This window comes from Neolamprologus brichardi, chromosome 6, assembly GCF_056152115.1.
Source record: "Neolamprologus brichardi isolate AB-2024 chromosome 6, ASM5615211v1, whole genome shotgun sequence".
In the NCBI taxonomy this organism is placed as follows: domain Eukaryota; kingdom Metazoa; phylum Chordata; class Actinopteri; order Cichliformes; family Cichlidae; genus Neolamprologus; species Neolamprologus brichardi.
Window position 1 is genome coordinate 31915049 of NC_142109.1, and position 26088 is coordinate 31941136.

Here is a 26088-nt window from a genome sequence, read left to right on the forward strand (position 1 = left end):
AAAACCGGGTTAAATTAACACTGAGCAAATTATTATTAACACCATGTCTGAGTTAATTTTAACTCACCAAACTGGGTTAAATTAACACTACACAGATTGAAAAATAACACTACTTTAACTCTTTACTCTTTTATTAAGGTAGTTTTAATCCCTAAAAGAACTATTTATGTAATAGATTAACATAACTTTTTAACGACAACAATTACAATTATGAGAATAATTTCAAGAAAACTGTACATTGTCCAAAAACATTTATTATCATGCTTCTTTTTCCCAGAAAGTGAATCAAAACATAATAAATGAAGATATAATGTACAAACTTTCATCTGCAGCACTGTATGAGTTTTGAATGTCAAATGTGCAGACCAATATCAAATGGTCTGCACTACCCTGCAGTTTGGCCACAATGGATGCACACATTTCTTTGGATGAATCCCTTGTAAGTACTGAATCAATGCTCACTGGAAGAACTAGACTCTGGAAGAACACTGGGAGAACTGTGAGGAAGATTTGAGGAATTAAACTGGTCCTCCAAAGCAGGTGAAACTGTGTCATTAGAAAAACAAGCAATGGCTGAAGTTCGGTCATTTTGGTCAACATTGCTGTGAAAACTACTGAGGTGCTTCCTAAAGCCTGCATAAGTTTGGAACTGAAGCCTGCAGCCTGGCTGCCAACAAAATAACTTAAACTTAGGTCCAGGATAATAACCATGTTCACCTCTTAAATGTGAAATCAGCTGCTGCCTGCTGGGATAAGCTCTCTTACACAAAAAACATGTCAGCATTTTAATGATTTTTACTTAGGTTGTGAGAAGAATTTCCTGGTTAAGGATTTTGGCTCTCAGGTCACGAACTCTTGGGGACTCCTTCATTTTCCCCATATCAATATTGTATACTGTTGTCTGCAGAAATGTGTAGAAATTCACAAGTGCAGCATCATAAGACACATTGAACACAAAATGAGCTTTAAAAAGCTCATCAAATGCCCCAAGGGAGCGGCTGGCCTGGCAGGGGATGAGACGCTTGTCTATGGCAACATAGAAGCTGTCGACCTTCCTCTTCTGGCGCCCAACAGCCAGGAGGTATGGCTGCTGACTCTGCTGATTCTGGAGATGCTCTTCCAAACTGCAGCAAGACTGGAGTTGAGACAAAGATACTGAGCATTAGACACAGGAGCAAGTCAGAGATAATAGCATCACAGAAATGAGTATGTAAACCTCCTTTGTAAGCTCAACTGTAATTTGTTTCATTCACCTCTTAACCAGTGACATGGCAACTTATGATAAAAACTATAAATATTAAATTACCTTATGAAAGACTACAAGTCTCTCAACAGCATCAGAGGCGCTGATTTTTTGATACTTTGGTCCTCCTGGAGGTGGCGGAAGGAGATGTAACAGTAACAACAGGGAGGCCATGTCTTGGTCAAAGGCTGCGGCCAAAGAGTCACAAGAATCAATTGACAGCAAATCTTTTAAATGCAATTTTTAAGGAGAACTAGAAAAGCACTTCCTAAGAAAGTTGAAATGTGCTGTCATAAACATTAAACTAACAGCTAAAGAAAACTGATGAAGCAAAGCTAACAGGTGAATGAATTGGTATTTATTAATAGAATCCTGATGCTATTGAACTTTAACTGCTTATAGCAAATCATATTTAACAAACTCACTTGCTGCCTCATCAAGATCACTTCCTGGTGGACTCTCTGCTGACTGCACCAATTGACGCAACTCTACTGTTGAGGTGAGCTGCTTGGCCTCTTTGATGATTTGATACCTAAAGATTGGATCCCATTTCTGAAGCAGCCTGGTAGATATCTCATCATCAAACAGGAGAGTGAAGTCTTGATTCACCTTTAAGAAAGAAAATCTACTACTGCCACATTCATCTTGAAATTTAAAGTGATATTAAAAATTCCACTGAATATTCTCACCAATCCTTTTGTATCCAAGAATCTTGGGAAGATAGACAGGATATCAAGACTTTTGTCAGGATCATTGATGAGCTTCTGACGATGCTGAAAAGTCTCTCTCATCTTCTGGAAAATCAAGAAAGTGTCGGATGTATGGTTCAGCAAAGAGATGGCCTCCTGGCAAGCATCTCCATCAAGCTGCATGTCGACATTAATGGGCCTTTGGTAATTTGGGCCCCCTGAAGAAAAACAAACAAACATAAAAGCATAGGTGCTGAGCAGATAGGTAAATGAAAACAAAATAGTATATAATGTAAATGAGAACATTATCTAGTTTGTGGACACTTAATTTCTTACCTCCTTCTTGAGCAAAGCCAGTGGAGCTACTTGGTGGTGCAGATCCTCTTCTAGTCTTTCTCTGTATCGTTTTCAAACGCCAAGAAATGTATCCAGTGCTGCTTGCAGCATCATAGAAGTGTTCCTAAAATGTAAATACATTCAAAAATAATGTGTTGTCAATCTGAAAATTTTCAGAACTTAAATGTCAACGCACACAAATCCCAATGATGCACAGCATGAAAATTATGTAAACAAAGTGCAATAATAGTGACTATACATAGCCTTTCTTGGAGTATGGGTCTTTCAGGGATGGGAACAATGTCACTACCCCTAGCGCGTACTGTTCTCTAACAGCTTTGGTGGGGAGGTGCCTGTAAAACGATTTTAAATTAGCATGCTTAAGTAATGGCAAAATAGTAACTTGTGCTATTTAAAAATAAAAATAAAATGCACAAATAGAACACACATACCCATGGCAATCAATCATGTGAGCCACTATTATATTGACCATTTTTCTTCTGGTAGCATCTGTTAGAGTTTGTGTTGTGTGATATTCCTGGAGAACCTCTTCACCACCTGAATTGGTTCCAAGTACACCTTCAATTAACTTGAGAAAAAAAGATGCAAAAAGTGAGGAATAGCTTTTCTACATATTAAGAATAATGAAGTAGAAAAAAAACTATGAGAACTGAGTTTTGTCACAACCTTTTTAGCAGATGCTACATCAACAGTACCCTGAACTCTTGTTTTCTTCCTGGGACCCTCATCTAGAAGTATAGTTGATGTACTTGCATTTGAGCTGAAGCTTGAGTCAGAACAATCAGATGCAGAAGACAAGGAGCAATCAGAAAATTCTAAAAGGAAAAAACAACATTATTCTGTAAGGTGTAGAAAAAAAATCTGGCTGCAGATTTTTAACTAACAAAGCAACATCACACTGCAGACCTGACTCCTTTAAATTAACTGATCTCAATGTTCAAACAGCTGATTGGTCAAATTGTGTGCTCCTGATTATTTGGAACAACGAGCAGCCACACAGCCCTTCCCCATGTCTGGTGTTGAGCTTGCCCCTTTAAATTTCTCACCATCACTTGAGAAAACTGTTAGGACCACAGTGCCTTGGCTGATAAGGTCACTGAAAATCACTTCATCAACTTCTGTCCCTGTTGCATCTTTGTACGCTACTTTTGCATCAGGTGGCAGGCAAAATCTCTCGATGACTGGAAAAGATAAGAGATATCTGAGTGCACCTTTTAAGTAAACTGTTCTTGCCTCACATTCACTAAAGTGATACACCACTGTATGATTCAAGAGACTTGGCGAAACGCCCTACAAAAAATTCTGTCCCCCCAACTAAAATTAGGTAAGATATAAACAAACCTTTTTCATGAAACTGCATAAACTCAACCTGCATCAACCTCTTCCAACTTCACATACTTCTGCTGTTGGCAGTATCGAACCTGGACCAGCATTTTACTGAGACAAAATAATAACAAAAATGGCATACTAGTAAGTATTTGACATTTAGAGCAATTCAAGCAAAAATGATTAAAACACTGACATATACTGTACATGGTGATTAAAACTGACCATGCGTTTGAATTTCACTGCAATAACATTTAATGTTATCAAATAAACCTGTGTCTGTCCATGCAGCAGTCCAATTGATACACAACACAATACAAAATACATGTTAATCTATGGTGTAGTTTACACCAGACACGGAGTGCTACGAAGCGATTGTTTCGGTATCTGGTCTATTTTTTGCGTGGGCCACGCATGTTCCGCAGGAAGTTACACCAAGACACACAAGACAATCCAGGCAATTTTGAAGATAAAAGCTATTCTCCAAAATAAAATACTGCGATTGACAAATGCGATCAGATTCGTGTATGAAAAGAGACAATAGAGATGAAAATAAACACATCGCAAAGGAGGGGAGAGCCTAACTGACTATGTTTGGGGCGGGTGTCTCAAAGGGAGAAGAGAGTGAGACAGAGAGAGAGACAGATTAGAGACAAGTCAACGATGAACGATGTCAAAGTAAAAGCAGGAGTGACTAAAACAAGCTCTCTTCAATTATTTTGGGATGTTATTTACTTATCAATTGTGAAAAAATTGCTCTGAATAAACAGAGGAGCAAAAACGCTCATGAACTGGCGTGGAGAAAGACGTGTCTGTGTGAACAGGGGAAAAGCTGAACGTGGCGCGGCGCTTCCACGTGCAGTGTCTACCGTCACTCACGAGTAAAAAGACTGCAACATTAACATTAGCATTGGAGGCTAAATAGAATTTTCGACACATCTCCTCCTCTATTAAAGCTCGTTTTCAGCAACCGAACACCAAGAAGCATCAAGAAAACCTCACTGCACCGATAGAATACCGTGAATTTTATATAAGTTTGAATTACTTACCGTTTGTGTAAAATACTCCAAGCAGCAACACGGCAGGTATCCACCACGGTGTAACCAGCAGAAGCACATGGAAAATCGGCCCGGCAGAGCAAACTATTAATTGATCCACGGGTTTACCTGGGCAGAAGCCCAGGGGCCTACCAAGATAAATAACTCTCTTCAGAGTTCATTTGCCTGGACTTGAATAACACTGTTTAATAACTCCAACACTGAACACTATTTGAATCAGAATGTGTTAAAATGACACTTTGAGAGTGGAAATCAACTCTAACATGTTTAACCCTGAAATTTTAACACTCCAGTTTTTGCTGTGCACGTGTTGTTCTGTTGAGCGGTGGGAGCAACAATGTCTCACACTTGCTCGGTTTGGTTGATTCAGAGCGACCCACCAGATGGCTTTGCACAGTGCGAAAGCTGCAGTGAACTCATTAATTATACATTATAAAAAATAACATGCATTGCGGTTCCTGCTCTGGTGACGTCATGCTGGTACACAGGAGTAAAAATGCACAAACTTTACTTATTCTAGAGAAAGATCTTTAGATCCAGACACTGCCTGCATTATGAATAGAAAGCTGAAAGCCGGTTTCAGTTGCTGCTTGTTTGTGGCTCTCTCTGCCTTCAGTAACTGAAAAGCATGCTCTATTGGTCACGAATAAACACTAGTGGCACGGTTCCACTGCCAGCCATACATGCTCCAACTATAACACTGTCGCTACCATGTCTGACAGATGGTGCCGTGTTTGAGATCTTAAGGCGCGTCTCTCCTTCGACGCACTGGTTTTCACTTGTCCAAAATGACTTTTAGTTTTAGCCAAGCAGGATCTTTGACATGCTTTTTTGCAAAGTTTAATCTAGCCTTCCTCTTCTTGTGTAACCAGTGGTTTGCTTCATGTTTTAAACCCTCTATATCTGCATCTGTTGATTATAGATATGATTAATCAGCCTTCCTCCTTGAGCGCGGTCGTCCCTGGCTAGAAGTTGTAAAGCAGTTTCTCTTAAACTAGGAAAGAGTTCTATGATCATGTTTCACAGAAAATTTTATATCAACAAAACTTTTAGAACCTTTTTTTTCAAAATGTAGAAAAACATTGTGTTGTATCTGTAATAATCCCATGAGATTTCATTGTATTTCATCTTATAGTTACTGTATATTCATTCACACACACTCTGTTGTCCACATTAGGGCTGCCACAAACGATTATTTTGATAGTCGACTAGTCACCGATTATTTTTGCGATTTGTCGACTAATCAGATCATCATCCATTGGACGTAAAACTTACAGCTTATTGCACCGGCATGCATCTGCTCTTATATAACTATCATTAGCTTACAGCTTTAAGTGTTTAAGCTATGTGCTAACTAAAAATAAAGACAAGATGATAGTTTATTACATTTTAATGAAATTTGCAGATTGTTTCAGTGAAGCTTAATAAACTCAGCCTTCTGCTCATTGCTATCTAAATGATAACAGGACTCCGGAGTATATTCTCGAGCATCTCACACTTCTAATAATCAGCTGTCTGCTTGACGTTTATTCAGTTGTGTAAAAACTATAACTTTAATCTCAGCCAAACCGATTTACTCAGGAACAAATAAAATACTGAAAAAAGCCAAACAATAACATCTTTAAGTTATTAAAGTGACTAACTTAAGTGACTAACCTGAGTAGTGAAAGATGGCCGTGGGTTTGAAAATGGTTTGCCGGGAGTCCGGTGTTCTCACAGGCTCTAGTGAGCGTTAAACCCCGGCTAGCTATCGAGCTAGTGGGTAAAAGACGTCTCCGAAAACGTCGGAGCGCTTTTGAAAATATGTGGTGTCTTGATAAACTGAGCAGATATTTGAGGTTTACACAGCTACATTCTCGCCTGAAAATATGTTAAACGTTTATTTTGTGACCCAGAAAGAGTAATAAGAGAAATATTAAAACTAACTAGCTGCCGCCATTGTTGTAAACTGAGCTGGGCCGCATATGCGGTAGGAGTGCCTAAATCAGCAATCAAATCTATTAACCAGCTAAACTTTGATTTTATTTGGAAACGCAAAACCCACTATATCAGGCAAGGTAATTTAGTCAAACAATTTGGAGATGGAGGTTTGCAAGCTATTGAATTTGACAGCTTAAATGGCACCCTAAAAATAAATTGGCTTAGGTCATTTTTAAGAAGTCAAAATAGTCTTTGGTTTCACATTCCAAGCAAAATATTCTCTGATCTAGGCGGAATTAATCTTTTACTTAGATGTGATTTTGACATAAAAAAAACTCCCCATAAAGCTCTCTTCCTTTCACCAGCAAGTTTTATTATACTGGAAATTAATATACAAACATAACTACAGCCCACACAACACTCCCCTATGGAACTGTCGCTACATAAACATTGGAAACAAATCAATCTTTATAAAAAAATGGTACGATAAGGGCATCTGGTCAGTGATGCATTTGTTAAATGATAGAGGTAAAATTTTATTAGAAGATTTCACCACCAATTATAATCTGCAAATAAATAACAAAGAATTTCAAAAAATTACTAAGGCTATCCCTCAAAACATTCTGTGTACAGCATATAATCTTTTTCAAAACCCTGACTATAGATCCCCTGACCTCCCTGAACTCTTGGTAAATGGGCATAACATTACAGCTAACAGTCTGAAAAACTCCCAAATTAGGGAATTATTTACTAATGTTTTTTTCCCTTATAGATGCAATCCAAATTCCATCTCACATCTGTTCTCCGGTGATCAAAAGAAAGAGATCAGAAAAAATTACCTAAAACTTCCCATTCCTCCCAAAGCTAAGGAGGTCCACTACAAAATACTCTCTGGTATTTACCCTTCCAAAGAATTTCTCAGACGTCGCTTTGGTATTGATAATAATTCTTGCTCTTTTTGTGATGGGGATATTGAATCAACAGAACATTTATTTTATGATTGTATATTCTGTAAAGCCCTGTGGAACGATGTGCACTACTGGCTCTTTCCAAAGATTCCAAACTTACTTGAATTTTCTAAAAATGATATTATTTTTGGTTATCTAAGAAAAGAAAAGAAGCTTGACAATGTTTTAAATGTAATAATTATTATGGGGAAATTCTTCATTCACAAATGTCGTTTTCTGAAAACAAAGCCGTCCTTTTTTACTTTTCACAAAGAACTCTGCCTCTTACTCTCATCTGTTAAATTTATGGACAAAAAACAAGCTCTGGTTCTGAATCATATGATTATTGAACTAGATCTGCTAGAAAACCCCTAAGGTATAATGTCTTTTTTTTTCTTTTCTTTTTTTTTTTATTGTTGTTGTTTGTTTGTTTTGATTCTGTTTGGGTTTGGTTTTATTTATTTATTTGTTGTTGTTTGTACTTCCTGTTCATTACCTATCTTCTATATGCTGGAATTCAGCCTGTTCTGATAATATTTCATGTTGGAAAATAGAATCTTTGTAGAGATTGCCATAATTGTTGTGCATTTCTGTGCAAATAAAAAAAAAAACAAAAAAAAACCCCTGAGCTGGGCCGTGCTATGAATTCTGGGACACAGCTTCTTCTTCTTCTGGGTTTAACGGCAGCTGGCATCCTTGTACATGCAGTGCTGCCATCTTCTGTTTCAGTTCGTTATTACACTCTTAAATCCCACTTCTTATTCCTGCGTCTTTTGGGATCTTACAAAGCTTCAAACGACGCATCGACTATTAAATCAGTCATTGACGATTTTGATAGTCGACGTAATCGTGACTAATCGACTAATCGTGGCAGCCCTAGTCCACATACTGCACAAGAGTGAAGTCGAACCATACCACAAACCTCGTGTGAGGCCCAGAATAAATTCTTCCAACACTCATGAAGCTAGGCTACACGATGACAGCGCTTTATTAGAGTTAACAGCACACTGTGCAGCTTCTCTGCAGTGCAGATGAAAAGCTGTGTCACTGTGGTTTAAACATGAAGAAAAAGAGACACGCACGCTAAAACATGGTCCACTGACACACAGCACAACAGTCTACACAAGCATGACAAAATGAACAAAGTTCAGCCATTGTTATTTTTTTTATCTGAGCTGTTAAAGACAAAGAACCAACCAGGGTCAAAAGAGTAAACTATGAATAGTACAAAAAAAACATTTTGGCTCAGCCCATAATGAATTCTGTGCATGCCCTGACCCATGATTCGCTGTTTCTGAGGTGTTGCACAGGACTGACAACTGTAAATAAACTAGTTCCACGGGTTGAGCTGCAGCTTTGCAAAGAGTCTATATTTACTTTCAGTGCCTTCCAAAACCAAACAAGAAAAATCTGACCCCAGTTCAAAGGGTGAATTGAGATAAAGATTAAAGTTGAATCATTCTTTGCATTTGTCTGGACCTGTCACATGTAACCAGGTTTCTAGCTTTCTGATGTTAAGCGTCAGAGGCCTTTCTCCTTTTCAGTCAGATTTTCAGGTGACTTCGAGAGTCCAGGCTCAACGTACAGAAAGTGGAAAAGATCCAGAGTGTCTGGTCCACATGTCCTTATGCTGCTGATCCACCAAGTTTCTGAGGAAGAGGCAGTTTCTCTCAGCGGGCCCTCGACAGCATTAACTCCACACTTTTTTATTTTTATTTCCCACCCTTTAATTAAAATACAAGTCTCTCATTGTTTGAAGCCACGCATGCTAACCCCATCCCCATGACCTTTTGATCCCACATCATTCTCCACTTTGTTTTCTTCATCCGCGTCTATCCGCTCCCCACAGCCGCCTTCCTCATCATTTCCTCGTCCTGGACGGAGAGCTCCGTCAGCTTGCGTCCTAGCCGCTCGTGAAGGTCCAGATATTTGGCCACGCAGCGGTCCAGGCAGACCGACTCACCCTTGGTCAGCTCTGCCTCCTTATAATGTGGCGGTACGCACTTCCTGTGGCAGGCATTAGTCATTCTGAGAGGAAAGGAAGGAAACAGTCAAGATTCTTCAGTAGGAAGAGTGATGATAAAAAGACATTTTTAAAACATAACAAACGTGTTACTACATGATGCATTCATGCATAAGCACCTTATTGTGGGGTCCCCATTATGACTTGCTTACAACAGTCACTTAGTAAAACAGAACAGCGCCATCTGCTGGAGTTATTTTGTGAACCTAAAGTTGGCTCTGAATACTCACCTTTTAAAATTCATATTTTCATATGACCTGATATAATAGTTATTTCATTTCATAAAGATGTTAAATTAACCAACTTTTAGGTCAAGAAAAGGTGCATTTAAGAGGAGTATTTAGAATTTCTGCAAATAAAATGTATTCTGGCTCATGTCACAGCAGAAATGTGCTTCCCAGTGTTGACACAGATCCTTCATCAGAGCAGGGAGAGACACAGATTCAGTTTAATTATATACTTCAAAGAAGAACTAGCAAAAAGTTAAATGGTAACTAATTACTTCCTTTGTCCTCATAGTCTTCACAGGGATAAGCCCCGAGGACAGAATTTCATACATCCTTGCCCAACAAACACCACATGACCACCGACAGACATTAAACCCAGTTCCTCTTCACTGCAGGAGCTTCACAAAGAGACCAAACTCAAAACACATGAAAGTCATCAACCTCTCATTTCATGGTGCTGAATGAGTCTATCCAACAGCACTTCATCTAGCCAAATGTCTTTTAATACAACAGCATGCTCATCAGAAGAAGCCTTCTGCAGGTCACCATCACCGTTTGCCTTAGGAGACACAGTGATGGTGACCCAATAGGACCTTACCGCTTATTCTGATAAATCACATTTCAGTGGATTATTTCTTTAACCCGATTAAAATTATTGGTTAGTTTCTTCACATCCAGCCCCAGGATTCAAAAAACTGCAACAAGGCAGACGATAAGCCACGAACGCCTCTAACTGCCTGAAAGACCCAGTTACTGTCACTGTTGTGGTGAAGAAAGAAACTGTTAAACTGTTAAAAACAGGCATTTTACACTATGTACTTGTAAAAGTATTGCCAGCATTGGGATACCAATAAAATCCCCTAAATCTGAACCATCAACTTACTGACGTGTCAAAATGTTTCCTGTAAAAAGATACTAAACATAACAAACAAACATAACATGCCTTGCCTACCACCAGACCCAACTAAACAGAACAGCCCATCTGACAACGTCCAACAACTGTGTGACGCCATCACGTCAATACAGACCAAAATCTCTGAGGAATGTTTCCACCATTTATTTTATATCTATGCTAAAGGCAAAAGGGGAATTATCACGTATGAGCAAGCACCAATCAGGTGGCCAGTAACATATTTTTAATGGCTCTAAGATGTTGCCAGGTATCATATGAATGTTGAGAAATTTTTAACTAGAATTTGATAGAATTATTGCTCACTTCCATCCACAAAATGTAAACAAACATTAGTATTTGGTTTATGGAGTGATGTCAATAACTGGGCACCAATCAAATTACTGCAGAAGAAAATCCCAGCAAGATGATAGAGAACCAAGAGCCAATCAAACCTCAGTCAAAAAAGTAAAGCAAGCAAACTGCTTGTTTGTTGCTCTGAATGGTTGAACAAACCCATAACTCATTGCTCATGTATATTTATTCGTCTCTCTCAAGCCGAACACACCTGCATAAAAATACATAAACTATTTTCTTTGGCAACTGACTGAATCTGACTCAGGCTCAGTGGATTTTAACTGCAAGACTTTATTAAAAGCACATGAATGTATAATTTGTGCAAGGTCATGAAAGGATAAATATCGTCTTTTCTTCATTCAGAGATGCAGGTCTGTACTGCAAAGGTTTCTTCCAAGTATAAAAATGCTTGTGAAATGAATGTACTCTTACACGAGTGACGGCATTTAAGTCGATTACTGTGTTATGACACAAGGACACACATCTTTATATTATGAGAAAAAGCCGTACTGTGCTTATACTGGAAAATTGTGACATGTGAAGTTAATTCAGTGAGTTAAGCACTAAACTCAGGTCTTTAATTTTTAGTCTATATATCTCTTTTTAAAATAAATGCTATCCCACACTGGATTTAACCCTTGCCAGCCTTTAGTAGAAGCCACCCTTTGCCTTAAACATGCCGGCTGGTGGGCCTTTATAATAATGAGCTTCACCAGCAGGACACTGACTTTATCAGGTGTTGCTCGCATTAACGATGAGCTGTACAGGCTCAGCTTCACTAAACTAATTATCTTTGCACATTATTCTGGCACAATGTAAATAAATGTAAGTTTGACACATAAAAGCCGCGACACTTCACAGCAGACTGCTGTGGCTAGCTGAGAGGTTAGCTTGTTTGGGCTTTACCGGTTGTACATGTCAGCCATCATCTCCACCTCCAGCTCCGCCGCCAGCTGCTGCGCCTTCACAGGATCCATGGCTCCGCTTCAGTTCTGCTCTCACCGGGTCTCGAACTACAAACACGCCGTCCCGCTGAGCCTCTCCTCCGGACAGCAAGCAAGGAGCACTACCCGCTGCTTCTGTAACCTTCAAACCTGCGCGAAAACACGTGCGTACCGTTTCCCTCACACACACTTCCGGTGACAATAAAGTTGGATTCAAAAAGCAGAAATCGGAGCGAGCAGGAAGCGCGCCCTCTACCGGTGTGTGTGTGTATTTCTATTTGTCCAAAGTAAGATAGAGCCTCACAGGGAAATGAAGGACAAAAAACGCGCTCAAGTTCAAACTGAACATCAGAATGAGGAAGAAAGTTGGTTTGTTCTGTATTTCTGAAACTTCTGTCTCCATTTATTTATTCATGCTATTTGTATTTTAATCTATTAGTACATATTATGTGGACACCAGAGAAAGAATTTCATTGTACAGAGAAATGCTTTTCTTTGTACACATGACAATAAACGCTTTGAATCTTCTGAGATGTTCCAATACAGAGAGATCAGAAAAAGATCAAATGTCCAGTGAGCACCAGTTCTCTGGGTAAAAATTAAATGTAGATGGCAGAGGACAAAGGAAAACGGGCAGACTGCTGCAAGCTGATGAGAAGGCAACAGTAACTCGACTACAAACCCAATGCTTGGTTTTGGGGTTCGAAAAAACTGCTTCGTAATTGGACGTCTCTGTTTCTTCTGCAGTATTTGGATGGTTCTGGCAGAATTTGGTGTAAACATAAAAGCATAGATTTACCTTGCTTTGTGTGTCAAGTCCATCCCTTTATGACCACAGTGTACAAATCTGATGTCTGCTTCCAGCAAGACACTCAAAGGGCCTCCATAGATACCAGAGCTCAATCCAAAGTATTGCATTATAAATGTGTAACTCATAAATCTGGGGAGCCAACCAGCTGTAACATGTGATGCTGTCATGTCAATATAGACCAAAATGGAAAAGGAAGATTTCCAGCACTTTGTTAAATCTATGCCAATTAGAAGTCTAGCAAAATGTAACTAATAATGTGGCCAGTGAGTGTATATTCTGTAGTGTCCTCTTGTGTTCAGCTATGGTGCTTTTTAAAGAAAGCAAGCTGTCACATGAAAACGTTTAATAAACCATAATTATATTATGTACTGATGTACATAAAACAGTTTTACAAATATAGACTTAAAACAACAGATCTTTTCCACAATGGAAACATACAGAGGGACATCACTGAAGGCCACTCAAGTGCCTTTTCCTCTATTCATCGGACAATTTTGCTGAAAATGTAAAATTTATAAAATTGACAAAAGAAACTTTTTCTTTAGAATATTATTAAAGGAAATTAAACATCTTTTTGAACCGTATACAGAAGGAACTAAACGAAAACCCAAAGCGGTGAAAACATGAAGTGAAGAATGTAAAAATGAATCTTTATACGCAACTTCATGTGACGTGAACATAAATACAACCAGAACGGAGGCAGCATTAGAGTGAGAGCCGACCACTGGACGGGGTAAAAAAATATACACGTACATGACGTTACTCTGCCTCGTCTCCAGTCACGTCAATTTCATTCACATCGTCTTCCTCATCTTCATTCGGAGTCATGTCTATGTTGTTGAGGAACCCCTCACACTCTCTGGTCTGAGATGCTTTTTCTGGGGAGCAAACCAGAACATCCACCTCTTCTTCTTCCTCCTCCTCTTTTCCCTTTTTGTCTGTACTGGTCATCTTCACGGTCAATGGCTGCAACATGAAGTCCAAAGCTGTCTTTTCTTCAGGCAGGAGGGCATCACTGTGAGAGGAGCAGTCATCATTGAGGAATGGCGACCCCGTTGAATGAGATTTCCCTGTGCCACACAGAAGGAGACTGTGAGGGTAGCAGGAGCATGTGCGTGCATGTTTGTGTGCAAGCAGAAAGAGGCATACTCACACTTTCCAATGATAAATAACTGATCAATAGTCAGCTGCCTCTATAGCCAGCAGTGAGCTTTTGACGTTAGTGTCTCATCTGCAAACACCGTCAGCAAATGAAACATGTGATCAGCTGCCTTTCAAGTGATTCTGTTCTTGTTCTGCTCTGCAGCCCTGGAGAGCTCAGCACACCAGCATCATCTCAGTCGAGTGGCCACTGAGCTCACAGTGCATCTCCAGACCAAACAAGAACTTTAATCACCAGCTGAAGTCAAAGACAGTGGAGCAGAAGTCCATCCACCTAGACCAGGGTGTGAAACTCCAGGCCTCAGGTTTTAGATGTGTCCTTGATCCATCACAGCTGATTTAAATGGCTAAATCCCCTCCTCAACATCTCTTTACGTTCTCCAGAGGCCTGGAAATGAACTAATCATTTGATTCAGGTGTGTTGACCCAGAGTGATATCTAAAACCTGCAGGACACTGGACGCTGACCGCCACAAGAGCGACCTGGTCAGGCTGCCACCTAGTCTTGGTCCTCCACGGGAAGGACCAGGGTCGGGTGGTTAGTTTGAAAATAACAGTTAGTAGATGACAGGAACCTGCACAGCCAAATGGAAAGAAAGCTTTATGGCATGCTTTAAATGCTCGAGTGCCATCTCACTGTTGTGACAGATAACTGAGGACATAAAAAAGGAAGAAACTAAATAGCAAAAGCAAACATGGACACATGCCTACAGAGAGAATTTTACAGTGTTTCCTACACAAAACTCTGCATTCACTGCATTCCGGTCGCAGCAGATGGCCCCGCCCCTCCCTGAGCCTGGTTCTGCCAGAGGTTTCTTCCTGTTAAAAGGGAGTTTTTCCTTCCCACTGTCGCCAAAGTGCTTGCTCATAGGGGGTCATATGATTGTTGGGTTTTTCTCTGTATCTATGAAGCGCTTTGAGGCGACTTTTGTTGTGATTTGGCGCTATATAAATAAAATTGAATTGAATTCTCATTCCAAGGTAGATTTTTTATTTTAATGTAGTAGATCCACTGAGAAACGAAGGTGCCGTCCAACCAGACTGCAGGACAAACAGCACTTAAGTACATGTCGTTCATGCGCTGGATTGTGCAACAGCACGTTTTTAAAAAAATGGCCGTATTAAGGCTGATGTCTGAACAGCTACTGAAATTCTGAGCAGACTTAAAAAGACAAAAAATATTAAAACGTAAATTTGCTCTAGTGCAAGGTTTAAACTGAAATGATATTCAGTTGTTTTATTAGTTTTTTCTCTTTTTTATGTCTAAATCTGCATCTACTTTAAGAAACGTTTTTTGGTCTCTTGAAGTGAAACTATGCAGCTTTGCGTCAGCCCACATGGGGGCGACACAAACACCGCGCCTTAGCTCCAACGTGGCAGTTTATGGTCTGTGTTTTTACAGTTTACTCCCATCTGCAAGAGACAAATGGCCTGAAGCCTCAGCACACTATGCTAACCCATCCTCGGAGGTGCCTGTATGATTGGCATAGAGCAGAAAAATCAATACTAATCAATACTACCAATGTAATCATTCATTCTGAATAACAACCTTCAAAACAAAATCCAATTAATCTACCATGACAACAGAAACAGCAAAATTCAAAGTACCTTCATAAGGACTTCCCAGTGGTCGCTCTCTCTCCGGTGTCACCTTGGCTTCATCTTCTTCCACAACGTCTAAGGACACTGGCTGGTCTTCATCACCATCCAAACTCCTCTTCTCGCTCATACGACTGTTTGTCTCTGCAGACGGGCTCAGAAGAAGATTGTGATTTTTATCAACTGCCATGTTTGAACCTTTGTGATGTTCTTCAGAGTTTGTCCCGTCTTTAACGTCCACTCCTTTCTCCAATATGCCATCTGTGGCTTCTGCAGGTTCATGTGTTTCCTGGGTCTGTTTGGACTTCATCCTTCGTGCTTGTTGCCATTTAATAAGCTTCTGAATGTCCTTCAGAGTGACCGTGTGCCGCTGATTCGCTGTCCCAGGTTTTACGTTACAGTCGTTATTGGTTTCTTCAGCCTTTTCCGTGTGCTTGACACTCGCAGTCTTCTTCACTGGGCTGACCTCCACCTCGCTCTCATGCCTCCGTTTTCTGCACGACTTCTCCATTTTTTTCTCCTCCTGCTCCGTTGGCAAGTCCCCGTCGACCTGCGCATTGTCGACATTGTCATTGTTTTCAACAACGGCAGGAACACTTTGTGTAGAGTCCTCTACAGGTCTTATTTTTCGGGGTCTACCACGTTTCCTTTTCACGAGCGAGACGCCATCCTGATTCACAAGCTGAGCTCTGCAGACGACAGGCTTGAAAATGCAAGGCGTTTCAGGTGGGGTTGTGTTATTTGCTGCCTCTTGAGATTTTTTCATAAAGCCCCTGGTCCTGATCCGAGGCGGCTTGGTGCCAAAGGGTTTTTCTTCCCCAATGTCAACGACGGGCAACATTTTGCTGGGTTTCCCTGGAAGTCCAGATGGTGCGTTTGAAGACCTGATAGCCACTTCTCTTTCCTTCAATAGCACATTGTTACTCGACAGCCTCACTGAACAATTCTTTGTTTCATCGCTGACTTTTAAATCTTTGTACGCAGAACAAGAACCGGTGGAGTCTTGTTGATAATTTGTGCGCCTTCTCTTCCTCCCATCTCCTGTAGCGTCATCATGTCTATATTTGAAACTCTCCTTCAGCCTCCTGGAGTACGATTTTACTTCTGCTGCTGATTTTTTACCTCTCTTTTTCAAGCCATTCCCTTTGCAACCTTCTGCACTGGTTCCTCTATTTTTTAGATGCAAATCCTTCTCCTGCTGCTCTTGCTTTGACTGGCAGCTGTGATCTGGATCTGGTGATGGAGATGTACTTTTACGACCTGTGCAAATGATGCTGCTAAAGGGAAACTGCAGTGAACCAGCGTTGTCCGAGAGCCAGGGTCTCCTACGTAAGGATGGCTGCTGCTGGACACCGTGTTCAGGGTTTGCTGAGTTGTTGAGTAGAGGCTGACCTTTAGCTGCAGATGAACTTGGCTCTAATGGGGAGAGACGCTGAGGAAGCCGCAAGTCATCCATGCAAGGTGAGGAAAAAGTGGGTTCAGACTGTGTCCCATTTCCATTTGGCAGAGGCAAAAACTCGAGACTCTGTTGATCATCTTGTGAGGATGGTGGCTGAAATGCTGGGTAATGGAGTTTCTGGCCTCTGGTGAAGAAAGCTGAAGACAGGGCTGAGCCTGTGGGTGTTTCCGGATACAGAGAATTTTGACTTTTGAATGGGGGCAAACTCTGGCAGCTCAATCCATCGATTTGCCATAAAGATCTGACAGCTGAGTTGCACTGGAGAGTCGGCTGCTGCTGCTGGATCAACTTGGGCTGGTTTGGAGCTGCAAAGCAACAATGGATACCTAACGAGCAAGCGGAAGGATGACTATCAATTCATCTTAAATACGTGAATTGTAAGTCCTGTATTTTTATAGACGTTTTCTGTGACAATCAAAAAATCTAAAGTACCAATTAATAAGCTCCTGAAAACTGAGGAGGAAGGGCAGCAGGACGGGTAGCAGTGAGAGAGCTTGAACTGAGACTTAAGTCAGGTTCAACTCAGTCTGCTTCTGTAATAACATGTAATGTGCTTTAAAAAAGAAGAAAGAAAGAAAAAGGTCCTCCTGTGTTGCACGATCTGATATCCTCGTGTTGGTGTTGTTCCCAGATCATCATACTAAAGGTTGTTCCAGGATCAACATTGCAAGTGACCAATCAGAATGTTGTGATGTCATACTTTTGCGACTTCGGGAAAAACCGGCGTAAAACAAAAAACTGTACTTAAGCTGCGAGAAACCGCCTTTGTCCGCCGATCAACGGACCCTAACCCTGCGCAAAAGAATAACGTCACAATAATGTGATTGGTCACTTGCTGAACCTGGAACAACATTTTCATGATGATCTGGGAACAACACCAACACGAGGATATCAGATCGTCCTCCTGTGTTACTCTCTGAAAATACACATCTGCCTTTTTAAAATCAGTATAAAAAGGACAGAAGGCTAAAACAGTCGTCTACAAACTGCTCAGCCTCAGCTACTCACATCCAGATCAAATCTGAGCATCTTCAACTGTGCAACATCCAGCTCCTGCACTTTTTTGTCAGAGCCCCCAATCTCCAAACCTTATTACTCCCAGTACCTCTATTATTTGCAGATTCACTGTTACACCAATCTCCCTCTCATTCATACACATGTATTTATTTTTTGCTTCTACTGACTTTTTTTTTAAAATTTCTCTTCTGTCCAGGCTCTCCTCCACCTGCTCCCGGCTCTCAGTTAATTCTTCAAATTCATTTTCTTTGCAGAAACACTAAAAAGTTTAATCCAAGGGACGAAGAACTGTTTGAGGTTTCAGACAAAACAAGGTATAAAAAAATAATAAAGACAAACTGTAAGGCTTTACATGTTGTTAAAATGTAACTAAACAAACACAAAAATCACCAATAAATGTTAAATGCTGAACAGTAAACTTCAGTACGTTCGCAGTGAGGGGTGGTCAGGATTTTTGAGTCCTTATTCTAAAATTGATCAATGTCTTGTCTCAAAATACTTAAAAACAAACAATCAACCCCAATACTGTTAAGATGTAATACACTACTGCACTCAGAAGGTGGCAGTAATGGACCTAAAAACTGTTTGCTAGCCACAATTAAACAATAACAGGCCAGAAATGAGAGCCTGGAGCCTGTGGAGCAGTGAGGAGAGATGCTAAGGAGTCTTCATCAAAAGAATAAAAATACAGAAAACAAAAAAACTTACCACAGGTCTGTACAACTATTTCAAATGTGATATTAAAAAAAATATGTGTATTTACAAAGAAAGCTTCTACCTGTATCCACTGACGTCTGGTTGCTTTGCGACTCCAAATCCTGAAAGAAAGCAACGTCTGCTGCACTGGCGACAGGATCCATCCGACCCTGGGCTGCGTCACCCTGTGAAACTGGGACTCGGCAAACATTGTGGCTCGACTCCAACTTCTTACAGTTACTCTCCAAGTTGGGCAGGATGTTCAGGCTCATCATGACGTCCTCTAACAGCTTCTCTATCTGCTCGTCACACTCGTCCACAGAGCCCTGCGGCTGAGGCGCCGGCGCTGATTCGAGCTCAGTGTCGGGGTTTGAGGTGAAGCTGCTGCTGGAGAAAGACTGGGATTCAGAGGTGGAGTTGTGGTGTTGCTCTGGTTGTGTGGGAGAGCTGGTTACAGGAGGTGGAAGGTTCTGGATCTCTGGTTTCTGAACAGAGCATGGGGGGACAGGGGAGGGAGGAGGCTCGAGTTCCTCAGCATCTGTTTGTGGCTTTTTGAAAGATGAATAGGAAACCATTAAAACCATTATAAAATATCACCTTTCATTCAAACTTTAAAACAAAGGTGAATTCATCTGTCTGCAGATAAACTGGACTAACAAACTATTTTATTTAGGTGCTTCTCTGAAAACAGTCCCCAACAGTTGCCTCTAAGTGCTTTATAAGGTAGGCGAGGTCATAATAATAATACAGAGAAAACAACGACGGTTGAAACGTGATTGTCGGATTAGGGGCGACGGGACAAAGACTTTATTTTACCACTGAAATCTAAGTTTTGGATTTTCATTCCTCCAGTTGAAGTTATTTGATGAGAGCTGGAAAGGAAGACTGAAATCTCTCTCAGCAGAAACCAGTTAAAATATTTAACACTCACGTCTCTGATCATCACAGTTTGAATACAAAAACGACTTCACTGTTTGCAGAACTCACAGGAAACAAAGTGAAGAAAAAGAAATTAACTGATGATCATGTCATTTTATAAACACTTTTTTCCAATTCCTGTTTTTCATATTCACATTAAACAACTGACAATTTTCTCGACAAGTATAAAACAGATACTGCTTTACCATCAAGACATCAGAGATTCTCGTGGTAATCTTTTACCCTTTACCAGGTAAAAGTTTCCACAGAGCACATATGTCTGCTGTGCTGCTGATCACAGGGGGAGAACACGATGAAACGCACCTCCTTCCTGGTCGAGTCTGAGGCAACAGCTGTGCTAAACCTGCCCAGCTAAGGTTTTACACCACATTTACATCATACCGCTGCTGCTTACTTCTCACAGAGCACCGAGTGAGACTTTAACGTCTCACCAAACCATCGGCCGGGCCACGTGCACCTCCTCCTCCTCCTCTTCTTCAGCCTACTCTATTCTGCAGAAACGCACCTTCCCTCCTGCGGTCTCTATTCTTGTTGACGAATGGATATTTCTTGTTTCTTGCTTACCAGCGTGAGCTTAAGTTATATCAAATGTTTAGTTGTCATGCTTTCATAGGTAATATTGCAAAACATCTGGTATCAAAAATAAGCTCCAATGCCAAGCAGCAGTCTTCAAGCACATTTCAAAGTATAACAGGTGTGATTACTCGTTTCTCAGGTCTCCAGCTGCCTGGGTCTATAACACAGTAGAAACAAAGATTAAGAAGAAGAAGAAGCAGCTGGTTATTGTAAGGTTTTGAAAGGGCATCCTATTTTTTATCAAAATAAAAGTTTTTATCACAGGGAATTCTTCCACTTCATGTTTCTTGATGTTCACTCGATTATGCCGCCTGTCAGACTCAGAACTGGGAATTTAAGTGATACTGAAATGTACTTTTCTAAACACATCAAATCTCCCACTAGCTCATGACACTGTCACACGTGTAAAGCCTGAAACCATAAAAAAATCCATCCATCCGCTTCTGCTTATCCTTGTCAGGGTCGCTGGAGCCTATCCCAGCTGTCATAGGGCGAGAGGCGGGGGACACCCTGGGCAGGTCGCCAGTCTGTCTCAGGGCCAACACACAGGGACAGACAACCATTCGCGTTCACATTCACTTGCACATTCACACCTATGGGCAATTTGGATTAACGGGCGATTGTGGCTCAAGAGTTGGGAGTTCGTCTTGTAATTGGAAGGTTGCTGGTTCGAGCCCCGGCTCGGACAGTCTCGGTCGTTGTGTCCTTGGGCAAGACACTTCACCCGTTGCCTACTGGTGGTGGTCAGAGGGCCCGGTGACGCCAGTGTCCGGCAGCCTCGCCTCCGTCAGTGCGCCCCAGGGTGGCTGTGGCTACAATGTAGCTGCCATCACCAGTGTGTGAATGTGTGTGTGACTGAATATGTAAAGTGCTTTGGGGTCCTTAAGAACTAGTAAAGCTATATAAATACAGGCCATTTACCATTTACCAATTAACCTATCCCCACAAGCCATAAAAAAAATTAAAAAAAAACAAGTGTTTAGTGTAGCTTCAAAAAATGTAATTAAATATTCATTTATTTTGCAATTTATTCCTTAAATACCTGAGTCGGTGATGTCAGAACGGACGTCTCATTTGGGCTTTGTACCGTCACCACCTCCCACATCTCTCCTGTCGTTCTTCTCCTCAGCTTCACCTGCACACACATAAGACAAATACAGTTCTGACAAAAACACACAAAGTGAGGAAGGTGTCCAACACATGTGGTGTGACATATAAACTAATCCAGAGACAACGAACGTACATGACGCCTACACTCAATCCATGAAACAGAACTCCTGCTCACAATACGAAAAGAATACAGTTTCTTTTCACCTTGATGGATATCTGTGCGTCTTCCATCATCTCCTTCATCTTGGTTAGATCTTTCACCGCCGCGCTGCATTGTGCAGGACTCTTCTCACTCGAGTTTTCTTTTTCGTTCATCTCATCTCTGCAGACCCGTCGTGGCTGCTCTGCATTTACGCTCTCGGCTGCCGTGCCGTTTGATTTTCCATCCTCCAATCCTGCCCTTTCTCTGGACAACCAGGTGACGCTGTCCCCAGACTCGGATGACTCTTGGTAACAGTCGCCCTGAGCTTCCGAGGAGCTGGAATCATTACGGATGGTAGGAAAAGGCACCGTGTCAACGGAAAAAGATGAAGTGGATGTGGGATTCGTTACACTGTCACAAGTTTGGCCAAATGTAGACTCTGCATCACTGGCGACGGCGGGGCGAGGGGTGAGATGTGGAACAGTGACACAAATATCCGGGCTTTGAGCTACAGAGGAGCCAGGCTCCGGATTTCCAAAATCCACTGAATTTTCAGGAATGGTTGCCGTCTGTGTGCCAACAGACACACTGATTTTCCTTCTAACTGGTGAATTTTCCTTTCCCATGCCCGCCACCTCAGCCTCAACACGTGTCTCCTGTATTTTTAGGCTTCCCCGTCTCTCTCTGCAATTCCCAAGACTCTGCCTCCTTTCCTGGACTTCTTTCGGCCCTCCACCCTTCTGTCCTCGCACAAGGTCTGTGATTCCAAACTGGTGGGCTGCAGCCAGCACATCACTCTTCTCATTGTTTCCTTTTACCTCCAGCACACCAGAGTAAAGCAGACCAACCAGCTTGAGCAGAGTCTGGGCCTTCACGGTCTGGAGCTGGAGCTGACGCCTCTGTCCAGATGGAGGTGAGGGGGAGGCTGAAAGCTTCTGAGACAAGTACGGGCTGAGAGCTGCAAGGACGCAGCTGTGGGTTGGGATCGAGATACCTTTACGTAAAGAATAAGTCAGGAAAGAATGACTCAATTGTGCATTTTGTACATTGTCTTACATCACAAAGAACTTTGTAATTTCCCTTCTTTCTCACCCTCAGTTTGGAGCAGGGTGTCACAGAACTGGGCACTGTTCTGTTGTCTCTGCAGCCCCGCGAGAAGCTGCACCTCATAACCAGGCCACAGGTACCTCTGCATGTCCACATGAGCATTCGCAGGCAGAGGGAGTTTGCAATTCACATCCAAAGATACGTTTTTAATCTAAAAAAAGTAATATAGTTAACATTCCAGGGCATGTGTGTGCAAAATTTGTTTCCCTACACAACATCAGAGGCATAAGAAAGACATGGAGAAGAATCCTTATGTGAGAATTCTGTAACAGCAAACACGGTGGCTGAAGCCCAACCTTCAGATGGAAAAAAGCATTTCAAAGTCTTGTTTTTAAGTGTTTTAAATCAGATTTAACAGGTGATTGTAAATGTGCAGCTTTTATTCCTTGGTTACCACTCAGATAATGATAACGATTAGATAGTCCTTCTAAGGCTACGTTCACACTGCAGGTCTTGATGCTCAATTCTGATTTTTTGATCAAATACGATTTTTTTTGTCTGCTCGTTCACACTACAAATAAAATGTGACAGCAAACGCGCTCTAGTGTGAAGCTCAAAGCGGCCCGCATGCGCAAAAGAAGACATCACACACAACGCGCTCTGTTTAGACCCAGAGCAAACAGTATTGTTTGACTGATGGCCGTTAATATAAAGACTTCGGACTTTACGTTTCCCAATTTTTGCTTTAAGTTATTTTGTTATTTAATAATGTAAATAACCTAATAATGATCCTTATTGCTGTTTTAGAGGAGCGCTGCTTCAAAGGATAGTTGCAGATTTCTGTCAGAATCTGCAGATTATACAGTACAAATAAAATGTTCACGTTTCTCCAACGTTGTCTTCCCAGCAGTTTCACTGGATGGCCAGTAAGCGTTCGCGATGTCTTCTCTGGCGCTGATAATTGGCGTCCGTCTTGTGTCAGTGACGTAAAAGACGGATTTAATGCGACCTGACCGTTCAAACAGCAGTCGCTTTCTAAAACATCAGATATGTATCGGATTCAGTACCACATACGAAAGTGACCCAGATCGGATTTGTGCCGTTCACACTGTCACACCATGATCGGATATGGGTCGCATAGGGTCAAAAAAAATCGGATTTGATGCGCTTTTGCCTGCAGTGTGAACGTAGCCAAAGTAACTGCCCAAATAAGCGACTACAAGGACTTTTCTCTCTGTCAAATGAACATGTGCCTGCGTGACTTCCTGACTTATCTGACTGTGTGTGTGCTTGTCTTCATCTTCTCATCTGGAAGCTCATAAACCAGCTGCCATTTGGAATTTGTCTCAGACCTTTATGACTCATTTCATTAAGCTTACGAAATGTCACAACATTTATTTATATGCAGACACGCACATTCCAAAGATTCTCAGTGAGACCCAAACCACTTTGCCATAATTTGATCCGAATGAATGCGGCCATCTTGGAATATGTCCATGCCATCAGGGAAGAAAAAAATCCACGGCTGGAAAAAGCTGCTCATTCAGTAAATTCAGGTAGCTGACCTCATTCAACAATGCTGAACCTAGATATGAGCAACTAAACCAACCACAAGACTGCCCCCACAGGCTCGTGTTGGTGCATCAATTTATCTGTATCCCTCAGTATGACGTGCTAATCACTCTTAAGCAGGATAAATCTGGGCTCAGACCATCTTTAAGCGCCTAAGCAAACTGAAGTCTTCTTTCCACCCTTACAGCCTCATTGAGAAGTGGTTTTCTTAGGGCTATGATAGCATTTAGTCCCAGTGTCTTGAGTTTGCCACAATGTAAGATAAGGAAATGCCGTGACTCTGTTTTTTGGAGGTTTCTTCCTGTTAAAAGGGAGTTTTTCCTTTCCACTATTGCCAAGTGCTTGCTCATAGATGGTTTTCTGATTGTTGTTTTCTCTGTATTATTGTAGGGTTGTTCTGTTACAATATAAAGCACTTTGACAAGACTATTGCTTTGATTTGGTGTTATATAAATTAAATTGAAGTTTTTACAAACTAAATATTTCAGTAAACTCCAATCAGGATCATTCAAGATTTTGTCCATTTCTCCATCAAAGATGATGGTTCACCACAACTCTTACAGGTTTCAATAATGCAATAATGCACTGGGCAGTTATTAACCCAGTTTTCGTCATTTTAGGAATCTCCTGAGTTTTTCCCCTGCTCAGGCCAATAATGTCACCCTTCTAAAATAGAGTAAGATCTTTTCCACAACCCCAGGATACGTCTCCAGACATGGTTGTTTAATAGAAGAGAACCTACTCACTGCCTTAGGTAGGGTTAAATAACCTGCTGCCAGCTAAAACATTCAATCACTGTGATAATTATTTAGTGGAATGGGTGGACAATAGTCACAACCTATTTCTTTGGGTGGTGACTACTTTTTTTCCCAGCTTGGCTATACCATATGGTTCATTAAAGGGCATGTGAATTTAATTTCAGCAAAAACTGGGACACAAAAACTGCTTGCATAGAAACCTTGTTCTTCTTTCGGCTACAATTTTAAGGAGGTCGCCATACATCATCTGCCTCCAAACAAATCTGTTAAACACTTAAATAGCTTAAATAACATTGGAACATGGAAAACGTTGTATAGAAATTACCAGTCAAATTAAATTAAAAATTGCTTTCAGAGTTTGGCTGATTTGCACAAAAATGAATTATTTGACCAACTTTGCTTAGAATGGCAGGAAACAGATCTTTTGATGATGATTAAAACCCCCCAAATCAGATTCATGGTTGGGTATTCCTTTGAAAGTACAAAAATATTCCAATTGCTATTTTTTTGCTTTTATTATTGTATTATTGCTTTTATTGTAATTTAATATACCATTTCGAGCTTTTCTGAATATATGAATGCTAGATAATGGCTTCATTTATTTTCTATTAATCTCAATAATACAGTTTATTTATGCCTTTTATCTTTTGAGTTGAAGAGCTTTTTTTCCTAAAATCGAAATGAACATTTCTGAGGAAATTGCTCAATTGCTGCATTCATGGTTTGGGGGAAAGCCTCACTTTTGACCTCTTATAATTTACTGCAGGTTTAAATTCTTGGTACAACTTGAGATCCTTAATTTAAGTACTAGGTACACCTCTAGAAACCTGTTTTCTTCTCACAGTGTAATGAGTCACGGCTAGTGTGCGGTGTGTACAGAGGTGGTCTCTCTGCCAGGATCACAGCTAACACCGACTCTGGGACCACGTGGAGGAGCCCTACGAATTAATTAGCATTAATGAACTTCACTATCGGCTTGTTACCAATCAGACAACGTTTTTATTTGGTTGTCTGTTTCATTTATTCAATTAATCGCAAATTTCTAGACACCTAAGCCGACCTTTTTTTTTTTTTTTTAACAAAATGCGTTGGTTAATCATCGCTGCCTAGGCTTATCTTAGCTAGCTTAAGAGGTAGCTACATGTTAGCACAAAAATGCAAAAAACCAAAACGCCCATCATTTCGCATAAAATTTTGTCACTTTATTCATAGACTACAACTT

The 26088-nt window shown here is 40.9% G+C and overlaps 3 protein-coding genes across 6 annotated transcripts; all 3 read right to left on the reverse strand.

The window, feature by feature from the left end:
• Positions 1-234: 234 nt before the first annotated feature.
• On the reverse strand, positions 235-4910 carry LOC148102607 (uncharacterized). 3 transcript variants are annotated; one of them, XM_087842099.1, is made up of 11 exons: positions 4665-4910; positions 3631-3726; positions 3336-3470; positions 2956-3104; positions 2721-2857; positions 2528-2621; positions 2269-2392; positions 1933-2150; positions 1669-1852; positions 1307-1431; positions 235-1135 (listed from the first exon to the last, which is right to left on the reverse strand). In XM_087842099.1, exons 2-11 carry the CDS (start codon positions 3662-3664, stop codon positions 800-802), a joined length of 1536 nt encoding a protein of 511 aa, XP_087698225.1. In that variant the 5' UTR covers positions 3665-3726; positions 4665-4910; the 3' UTR covers positions 235-799. The 3 variants fall into 3 exon arrangements, with proteins under 3 accessions (XP_087698225.1, XP_087698227.1, XP_087698228.1); XM_087842101.1 differs by lacking the exon at positions 3336-3470 and having other exon boundaries at positions 4665-4898; XM_087842102.1 differs by lacking the exons at positions 3631-3726; positions 4665-4910 and having other exon boundaries at positions 2956-3055; positions 3336-3399.
• A 3595-nt stretch (positions 4911-8505) lies between these two features.
• On the reverse strand, positions 8506-12163 carry timm10 (translocase of inner mitochondrial membrane 10 homolog (yeast)). The gene is made up of 2 exons (XM_087842622.1): positions 11943-12163; positions 8506-9568 (listed from the first exon to the last, which is right to left on the reverse strand). Exons 1-2 carry the CDS (start codon positions 12011-12013, stop codon positions 9373-9375), a joined length of 267 nt encoding a protein of 88 aa, XP_087698748.1. The 5' UTR covers positions 12014-12163; the 3' UTR covers positions 8506-9372.
• Positions 12164-12996: 833 nt separating this feature from the next.
• On the reverse strand, positions 12997-22684 carry LOC102786758 (uncharacterized). 2 transcript variants are annotated; one of them, XM_087842624.1, is made up of 6 exons: positions 22582-22684; positions 21552-22483; positions 21280-21372; positions 18805-19270; positions 15560-17335; positions 12997-13861 (listed from the first exon to the last, which is right to left on the reverse strand). In XM_087842624.1, exons 1-6 carry the CDS (start codon positions 22682-22684, stop codon positions 13551-13553), a joined length of 3681 nt encoding a protein of 1226 aa, XP_087698750.1. In that variant the 3' UTR covers positions 12997-13550. The 2 variants fall into 2 exon arrangements, with proteins under 2 accessions (XP_087698750.1, XP_087698749.1); XM_087842623.1 differs by having other exon boundaries at positions 21280-21399.
• Between the last annotated feature and the right edge of the window lie 3404 nt (positions 22685-26088).

What these genes read in the sequence shown, in the direction of transcription:
- LOC148102607 (XM_087842099.1), bottom strand. Translation starts at nt 3,664, where the DNA reads ATGCAGGTTGAGTTTATGCAGTTTCATGAAAAAG. An exon ending in ATGTAGCATCTGCTAAAAAG is followed by an intron (nt 2,858 to 2,955) that starts GTTGTGACAAAA and finishes TTTTTTCTCAAG; the next exon opens with TTAATTGAAGGTGTACTTGG. An exon ending in TCTTGGATACAAAAGGATTG is followed by an intron (nt 1,853 to 1,932) that starts GTGAGAATATTC and finishes TCTTTCTTAAAG; the next exon opens with GTGAATCAAGACTTCACTCT.
- timm10 (XM_087842622.1), bottom strand. Translation starts at nt 12,013, where the DNA reads ATGGATCCTGTGAAGGCGCAGCAGCTGGCGGCGGAGCTGGAGGTGGAG. An exon ending in ATGGCTGACATGTACAACCG is followed by an intron (nt 9,569 to 11,942) that starts GTAAAGCCCAAA and finishes CTTTCCTCTCAG; the next exon opens with AATGACTAATGCCTGCCACA.
- LOC102786758 (XM_087842623.1), bottom strand. Translation starts at nt 22,684, where the DNA reads ATGCAGAGGTACCTGTGGCCTGGTTATGAGGTGCAGCTTCTCGCGGGG. An exon ending in CACCCTGCTCCAAACTGAGG is followed by an intron (nt 22,484 to 22,581) that starts GTGAGAAAGAAG and finishes CTTTACGTAAAG; the next exon opens with GTATCTCGATCCCAACCCAC. An exon ending in ACTGGGAAGTCCTTATGAAG is followed by an intron (nt 13,862 to 15,559) that starts GTACTTTGAATT and finishes TGTGTGGCACAG; the next exon opens with GGAAATCTCATTCAACGGGG.